The sequence below is a fragment of the Miniopterus natalensis genome, chromosome 3 (genome assembly GCF_054644295.1).
Source record: "Miniopterus natalensis isolate mMinNat1 chromosome 3, mMinNat1.hap1, whole genome shotgun sequence".
Classification (NCBI taxonomy): domain Eukaryota; kingdom Metazoa; phylum Chordata; class Mammalia; order Chiroptera; family Miniopteridae; genus Miniopterus; species Miniopterus natalensis.
This window is the reverse complement of record NC_142083.1, coordinates 93398646-93407196: the sequence shown is the minus strand read 5'-3', so window position 1 is coordinate 93407196 and position 8551 is coordinate 93398646. Positions and strand designations below refer to the sequence as shown.

Below are 8551 nucleotides of genomic sequence, written 5' to 3'. Positions count from 1 at the left end.
GGGGGATTTGATGCGTGCTTGTTTTATTTTCTTTATGTTTTTGTTTGCCAGGACTATGTCAAGTGTATCTATCAAGAACACTCATATCCCTTCTGTACTATAGGTAGAGGGTAAGGCCACTCAGGGTGGCTGCACTAGGGACTCACCTCATGCATTGGCCCTGGCACAGGTGCCTAGATCTGTACTGGGCTCATTGGAAGACACAAAAGCCACAGGTCTGTATCAGAGTAAGTGGGCACTATATGCCCAGAGCCATCAATCCTGCCACCCATGCCTACCACCTCCTGGGCCATTGCTGTAGCCAGTGTGGGCCCCCCAGCACCGAGCCACCACCAAGGAACAGGCCCTTTACCCAACACCCCTCACCTGCTCCACTGTCACCTCTTCTGGGGCTCCTGCCTCCCCTGTTGAAGGAATCATTGCTTTGGAAGGCAAGAAAGTAGAGGGCAAGGTCAGGGCCTCTGGTTTTAAACCAGTCAGATTTGGGTTTATACTGACTTGTTTGCTGTTATGGGACTTTCAGCAAGATTCTTAAGGACACAGCCTTAATTCCCAGTGTTGTCCCCACTGTCATACTGGGGGTAGTGGTTATTAGCCTGGAGCTAGGGTGAAGATAAATGAGATGATGTGAGATGCTTCACAGGGCCGGCCCCTGGTGAGTTCTGGGAGGCTGTGGCATCTTTAAATGAACCTTTACTGAGCACCTATAAGGACCAAGCACAATGCTTAGAGCTGGGGCACTGGCCCTTAGTGTAGATAGTGACTTTGAGACAGGGAGTAACACCGGCCTCTGTCCTGGGGGACCCAGGCCGAAGAGGCAGGCAACTGAGAGCCAGGTGAAGTGTAGCAGATATAAGGAATAAACTGGGCGATGCTGAACCAGCCTCAAGGTGGCTCCAGGTACCCTGCAGGAGGCCCTGCCTATAAAAGGCCCTATCATCAAGCAGGCTAGGTGCCTTGGACATATAGTCCTAAGTCTTGAGGGCTGCTGAGGACCAGATGACAAAGTAGGAAAGGAAAAACCAGGGGCCTCATTGCAGTGAGGGACCTTCAGGGAATGGAACAGCTCCATCCACTGCCCAGGACAGGAACCATGGGGAAGAGGGTACAGAGACAGGAGCATGAGGGACAGCTGGCCACTCCATTGCTGCTTCAAGAGCTGCCCACATGCTTGGATCTTGAACCTTTAATCCTCAGGATGGATTCCACAACCACCATGTTACTGGCCACCCCGGAATCAGTTTCCACCAGAATTATTTCATCCACTGGTTCACTTGTGCACCTTCCTTACTGGACCTTTGCTCCATGAGGGCAGGGGCGCTGTCCACCTTGATCTCTAATCAGGCCCAAATGGGCACCCACCAGTCCTGGAAACTGGTGGTGTCCTCTCAACACCCAGACTTTCTTGGACAGGGAGATGCCTCAGATAGTATGGGGGGATGTCTGGTAGGCCTCAGCATTGGGCACCCAGAGCTGGGGGTAAAAGGAGACTCCTCTCTAGCACCTGCCCTACCAAGTCAGGAGGCAGCAGGGACCTCTCAGCTGTGTCATCTGCCAATCTGCTCTGACTTGGCCAGTGGGAAAGGGAACTGTACTGGCACTCATCCACGAGAGCATGGCCCCCACATGGGCAGCATGAGCGCCCCAAGTCTCAGCCCATGGCTCCCGCAGATTCCCACCCCCGGCCCTGGCTCTGTGCATTGCTCTTGGCCACCAGCTACACTGGGTGGGGGGCTAATCACCTTGCTGCATCCTATGGTTTGGCTTGGCGCCGTGGCCAAACTGATAGGTTCTGCTACAAGACCTTGGCCATCACCTCTCTGCACAGACCCTGCCTGGTCCTGGCCCTGGGCCAGCTGCTGGCCATGTTAGGCCCTGGCCTTGGGCTTCTAGCTGCCGCCTTGCTGTGCTGGCACTCTCGGTTGGCAACAGCAGCCCAGAGGCAGGAGCTGGGAACTCCCTGAGCCCATTGCTTGTGAGAGAGAGGCCCAGTCCCCAGCGAGGTTGCCAGGAGCCTCCTCCTGGACCTTGCCGAGGCTGTGCCACAGGTGGGTTGCAGAAGCCCCCTCCCCAAACCATTCCTTTCAGAACCTTTGGGAGGCCTGGGTGAAGGGGTTACTAAGCCATTTCCCTCCCCTTCCCCAATGATGCTTTTCAGTGTTTCATTTGGCGTGCAGAGCTGACCACAATCACAGAGTGGGCCTGGCTTGAGTGCAAGGCAGGTGAGAGACCTTGCTGCATGGGTGTGCAAAGAGTACAGGGCAGCAGCAGGCCAGGTCTTGGGGTGGCTACCCTCCTTGGAGCAAAGAGCAGTGTGCTGTGCCCCTGCCCCAGATGTCTGTCTTCTCCACTAGGTTGGAAGCTCCTCAAGGCATAACTTGCTTAATACATGTTTGTGTGTTATGTGAACAAGTGCTGGCTTGAAAGCTTCTGGCCGAAACAGCAGGTCCTGGGCTAGGCAGGGAGTCAGTAGGCCTTTTAAAGACTCCAGCTCCCTGACACCTCAGATTGTCAGGCCCATTCCAGCCCTTCCCCAGATAGGTTCCCTGCAAGCCCCCAAACCAGCAGCTGTCACCTTGGGGGTGGGGGTGGGGTGCAGCAGCCTGGGGAATTGTAGATGGGCACAGGGAGGCAGAGCCTCTCCTAAGGTGCCAGGAGGAGGCAGGAGATAGGTGTGAGAAGTCCTACTCGGGGGCTGGGGACAAGTGGCAGAGTCTACAAGGAGCAATGAGCCTGGGCTGGAGGCTGTTGGGAAGGCCCCCCTAACTCCCATCACACCATCTGCCAGGGCTGCCCCAAGGGTGGGGGGCAGAAAAGAGTGTGTAAAAGGCCATTCCAGGGAAGAGACCCAGCAGCCTGCAGCATCCGTAGGGAGCTGGTGGTGCAGCAGGGCCCAAGCTGAACCCCATGAACACTCACAGCAGTCTGAGCCCCATGGGCCTCCTACCCACACTCGAAGCCACCAGATGTTCTGCAGACCCCACTGAGGAGGCTGGGCTGCAGACAAAGCCTCTGAGGCTGACAAATAGGGGAGAGGCTGCTCCCCCTGCTCCCTGCTTCCTCCTGGCAGGAGTCCTGAATTCAGACAGTGAGGGTTTCCCTGGAGGCTTATCTCAAGCCCTGCGGAACTCCTGTGTTGGGCCTGGGCATTTCTCCCCACCATGGCAGCCTGGTCCCTCCTTGCTTCTAAAGATCCCCAAAGGATCTATTGGAGCACCCACTCTCCCACCAGAACTCTTCCCATCCTAGGCAGTGTTTGAGGATGACAACCAGAGGGTCTTGAAGAGGGTGGTTGAGAAGATGCCGTTTTTTAACTTGACCCCTCCTGGAGCAGAATGTGCTTGCACCCTGCCAACTCCCTCATTTGTGCACTGCTCTTTGTTGAAAGGGGCACATTTTCTTTATTGGGAAGTTGAGGAATGGGGTCCATAGCACCTGCTCTGTGGGGCAGGGGAGACCCACAGCCTTCCTGTTGCTGCCAGGGTGAAGGGAGAGGCCAGTAGCCCCTGAGACCCTTCTGGGTGAATCCTTCCAAAGTCTCCCATCATCTCATTAGTCCCTCCACACACACACACCCCCCTGCATCTGGGAAAGGGCCTGACTGAGGGTATCAGTCATTCTAGGTGCCCCATCACCGTCTTCCTGCTTCTCCAAGGTCAAGCTCTCCTGCTCTCTCCTCTTCAGTTTCCCCCGGGAAGGTCCTTTCCTCCTGCCCCTCTTCTCCTAAACAGCACAAGGATTCTGCTTCTCTCCACCCTCTTCTTGTGGGTCCTTGCAGTATCTCAGGCCCAGCAGAGGATGGCATTTCCACTAACAGACATACTCATGTGGCATCCTACACTGGCTGCAGGACTTGGCCTGGAGTCAGCCTCCCATCTGAAACTTCAGGCCTCAGAGCTGTCCCAAGTAGGATATGTTCCCAGGTGGCCTTCCCCTTCTGCATGGGCTCAACCCCTCCATCAAGGACCTCAAGGTGGTTGGGAAGGGCTCTCTGTCCGTAGCAATTCCTGGCCCCTCTTGGCTGGGTCCACTCTCAGCTGCAGCTGCCCCATCCCCAGCTGGTATCTAGGCTACTCAGCTGGGCTTCTGCCTCAGTTCCCCTGCCCAAATCTGCTGGTATATGGGCCAGGCTCAGGGGTACTGACACAGCCATCTGTGACCAGGCCTTCCCCATGGATCAAACCCTACTCCCTACCTCTCCACAGATGACAAAGCCCCTGAACCCCAAGGAAACCTACTACCTAGTTGGCTGTACCCCTCCCCCCATACATACAGCTTCCACTTCCTCCCTGCCAGCTCTGAGAGCTGGGCCCATCATGGTATTGCAACTAGACCCTCAGAGACCCAGGGACAAGAGTTTGGCCTGATCTGGGTGGAGGATGTTAGCCTCATCCCTTAGATGAGCTCAGGCCAGTCCTAGGGATCAAGAATACAGTCCTTCCTGAACATAAGACAGGAGGGACTCAAGTCTGTTGAGCCTTCAGCTCACCAAATCCCCTACCTCACCCCAACCAGGCAATGTTAAATAACAAGCATGTGGCTGAAGAGGAAACTGAGGCTGGAGCAAGTTAAGGAATCTGAACCACACAGCTGGAAATTAGAGCAGGTTGGATTCAAAATAAGACCTGGTCCGAATCCTGGGTTCTTCCTACTAGATCAGACTGCTGCCTTGGGGACATCCCACAGCCTCCAATATGACTTTGCTTCCCATGCCCTGAGTATGTCCTGTGTGGACATCAGGGAGCATCCCAGCCCGACTTCAGACCTAGGGCCCAGCCTGCCTAATGGGCCTGAGGGAGGAGTCTGCCAGACCCCCGCCCAGCATGTGACACAGCCCCAGGAGCAGTCCAGGCCTGGCTGCGGGCCAAGGACCCTGCTGGGTGGTCCCCCACGGGCTGCGTGGCTGAGCTTTCCCCTCCAGACCCCTCCCGACAGCGCATTCCAGGCTCCCCGGCCCCTCCCCCGCTGGCCCAGCCAGTGTCTGAATCTGCTTCTGATTCCCGCTATGCCGACAAGGCCCCCTCTCCTCCCTTCTCTCCTTCCCGGCCCCAGCAGCCCCGCCCCCGACTGGGCCCAGGCTTGAGCCTGCTGCGCCCCCCACCCCCACCTGGCACAACTCGGTCGCCCTCGCTGCAGCCGGGAGGAGGCGGCGGCCCGGGCGCCCCAGGGCCCGCCCGCCCTCAGCCATTCCCGGGAGGCCGGGAGACCTGCTCCACCCGGCCCTCCGTGGGTGAGTGTGAGCGGCGGGCGGCGGGTGGGGCCTCCGCGGGCGGAGGAGCCAGGAGCCGGGGCGAAGGCTGTCATCGCTCCAGGCCCAGCAGGAGGACCCGCCAACATCCTTGCTGCTGCGCTAGGCCCGGGGCGTGCCCGCTGCTGCTCCCACCTTTGGGCCCCGGCTGGGGTCGCCTGGGGCCTGCGGTTGCGGACATTGCGGGCCGGCAGGCAGAGGCTCAGACCCAGGCTATACCCCCGCGAGGGCAGCGGCGTGGGACCACGGCCAACTGGCTGACCCACGGCGGCTCCGGCCATGCCCATCTGGCCCTGGGGGATGCTGGTGACGGCGGGCACGCTCTTAGCCGCGTTGAGCCCGGGGCCGCCAGCGCCCGCCGACCCCTGCCATGATGAGGGGGGCGCACCCCGAGTCTGCGTGCCTGGCCTGGTGAATGCGGCCTTGGGCCGCGAGGTGCTGGCGTCCAGCACGTGTGGGCAGCCTCCCACGCAGACCTGCGACTCCTCAGACCCGCGGAGGGCACACCCTGCCACTCTTCTGACCTTTGCAGGGGGTACCACAAGCCCTGTGTGCTGGCGCTCGGACTGGCTGACTCAGGCCCCCCTCAACGTGACTCTCACAGTACCCCTGGGCAAAACTTTTGAGCTGGTGTTCGTGAGCTTGCGCTTCTGCTCCACACCCCCGACCTCAGTGGCCCTGCTCAAGTCACAGGACCATGGCCGCAGCTGGGTCCCGCTGGGCTTCTTCTCCTCCTGCTGTAGCCTGGACTATGGCCGCCTGCCTGCCCCTGCAAATGGCCCAGCTGGCCCCGGGCCTGAAGCTTTGTGCTTTCCTGAGCCCCAGACCCAACCTGATGGTGGTGGCCTTCTGGCCTTCAGCGTGCAGGACAGCAGCCCGCCAGGCCTCGATCTGGACAGCAGCCCGGTCCTCCAAGACTGGGTGACCGCCACAGACATTCGAGTAGTGCTCACAAGGCCTGCCATGCTGGGGGACACCAGAGACTCCGAGGCTATGGTCCCTTACTCTTACTCAGCCACTGAGCTCCAGGTGGGCGGGCGCTGCAAATGCAATGGGCATGCCTCAAGGTGCTTGCTGGACACCCAGGGCCACCTGATCTGCGACTGTCGGCATGGCACCGAGGGTCCCGACTGTGGCCGCTGCAAGCCATTCTACTGCGACAGGCCGTGGCAGCGGGCCACAGCCCGGGAAGCCCACGCCTGCCTTGGTGAGGCCTTGGAGGGTGGCCTGGGGATCTTGGACCCAGCCAGCCTGCCCCTGACCCATCCCTCTCTGCAGCTTGCTCCTGCAATGGCCATGCCCGCCGCTGCCGCTTCAACATGGAGCTGTACCGACTGTCCGGCCGTCGCAGTGGCGGTGTCTGCCTCAACTGCCGGCATAATACCGCTGGCCGTCACTGCCATTACTGTCGGGAGGGCTTCTATCGTGACCCAGGCCGTGCACCGAGTGACCGCCGTGCTTGCAGGGGTGAGCCTGCATACCTTCACCCTCTGGTTTCCCGTATCCCCAGGTGGATTTCTGACTATTTTCACCTCTGTCCTCAGCCTGTGACTGTCACCCTGTTGGTGCTGCTGGTAAAACCTGCAATCAGACCACAGGCCAGTGTCCCTGCAAGGATGGTGTCACTGGCCTCACCTGCAATCGCTGCGCTCCTGGCTTCCAACAGAGTCGCTCGCCGGTGGCACCCTGTGTTAGTAAGTGACCCTGCCCTTCTTAGGCCACCCCAGCTCCCTGCTGCTGCCTACCTATCCCCTGAGCCCTCCAGATCCCCCTGTCCCCCTCAAATGCAGGCCATTCTCCCACCCTTCTGCAGAGACCCCTGTCCCTGGACCCACTGAGGAGAGCAGCCCTGTGGAGTCGCAGGGTGAGTAGACACATACCAGGGTCCTAGACTGGCATATCCATGAGAGGAGGGGTGCTATGGGTTCAAGGAGGGTAGGAGGGTTGGTTGGGGGACAAAGGTGAGGGCCTGTGCCAGCCTCCCCACTACCTTATCCCCCCTCCCCAGACTGCGACTTGCACTGCAAACCCACTCGTGGCAGCTACCGCATCAGCCTGAAAAAGTTCTGCAGGAAGGACTACGGTAGGCACTCCTCAGGCCTCCTACCCCCACCTTCTCACCTTGCCCTTCCCACTTTCCCTTTGGATACCCTGGCTCTTGCGGGGCCCCAAGGCCATCCCCCATCCCCCAGGTGCCCCACTGGTGATTTGTCTGCGCCCTCCCCTGCGGTGTCCTTTCTGTGCCCTCCCTCTCCAGTGGGTGTCCTATGTGTCCCTCCTCTGCCCCCCCCCCGCCCTCCTTGAGCGCCCTGCGCTCCTCTGCGCGACCTGCTCCCTCCCAGCCTGACCCGCCCCCCCTCGCCCTCTCCGCAGCTGTGCAGGTGGCCGTGGGTGCGCGCGGCGAGGCACGTGGCTTGTGGACGCGCTTCCCGGTGGCTGTGCTCGCAGTGTTCCGGAGTGGCGAGGAGCGCGCACGGCGCGGGAACAGCGCACTGTGGGTGCCGGCACGGGATGCTGCCTGCGGCTGCCCACGCCTGCTACCTGGTCGCCGCTATCTGCTGCTGGGGGGCGGGCCAGGGGCCGCGGTCGGGGATCCAGGGGGCCGAGGGCCCGGGCTCAGCGCAGCCCGCGGGAGTCTCGTGCTGCCCTGGCGCGACACATGGACCAGGCGCCTTCGGAGGCTGCAGCGGCGCGAGCGGCGGGGGCGCTGCGGGGTGGCCTAAGCCCGCCGCGGGCCAGGCTGGGGCTGGGCGGGGCGCTGCTCCCACATCAAGGCGCAAGTTCTACCAGTGCATCCGTCTGTGGAGGAGTCTCTACTCACATAGCGCGCTTCGCCATCTGGGTCTTCAACTAACCCTGCTGGGCGCCTCCCTCTGTGCCTCGCGCTGGTGCCCAGGATGAGTGTTACCAATGCAGCAACACAGAGGGCTATGATAGCTCCAAAAAGCTGCTTGGAGGCTTCCTTTGGCAGCTGTTATCCCAGAGGATTCCTTGGATCTCCCACACTCGTGCTACCTGCCCCCTCCCAGGGCTACCAAGACACCTACAGAAGGCTCCTTGTGGGGCCCAACACTGTGGGACTCTGCTAACACCCCAAGGGCCGCCTCCTCGTGATGTCGTAGTCCCTCAGAGAGCGTCCTCACCTTTCTAAAAGGCATTGTGTCCTTTAGACATCCCCCAAACTGTTATGAAGCCCCTTATGAATCCAGGACCCATTCATTATAGGTCTGAGAACACACCAAGGGCCGCTGTGACTCCACTCCCCACGGACTCTTGTAATCCGCCAGAGAGCGCTATGGCTCA

General features: G+C 60.2%; 1 protein-coding gene across 1 annotated transcript; it reads left to right on the top strand.

Annotated features, from left to right (window-relative positions):
• The first annotated feature begins 5283 nt into the window (after positions 1 to 5283).
• NTN3 (netrin 3) lies at positions 5284 to 7974 on the top strand. The gene is made up of 6 exons (XM_087815704.1): positions 5284 to 6455; positions 6527 to 6715; positions 6793 to 6942; positions 7062 to 7112; positions 7257 to 7331; positions 7622 to 7974. Exons 1-6 carry the CDS (start codon positions 5528 to 5530, stop codon positions 7969 to 7971), a joined length of 1743 nt encoding a protein of 580 aa, XP_087671830.1. The 5' UTR covers positions 5284 to 5527; the 3' UTR covers positions 7972 to 7974.
• The last annotated feature ends 577 nt before the right edge of the window (positions 7975 to 8551 follow it).

Excerpts from the sequence above, each read along its gene's own strand:
- NTN3 (XM_087815704.1), top strand. The coding sequence starts at position 5,528 with ATGCCCATCTGGCCCTGGGGGATGCTGGTGACGGCGGGCACGCTCTTA. Across the intron at positions 7,113-7,256 it reads CAGCCCTGTGGAGTCGCAGG|ACTGCGACTTGCACTGCAAA; the intron begins GTGAGTAGACAC and ends CCCCCTCCCCAG. Across the intron at positions 7,332-7,621 it reads GTTCTGCAGGAAGGACTACG|CTGTGCAGGTGGCCGTGGGT; the intron begins GTAGGCACTCCT and ends CCCTCTCCGCAG.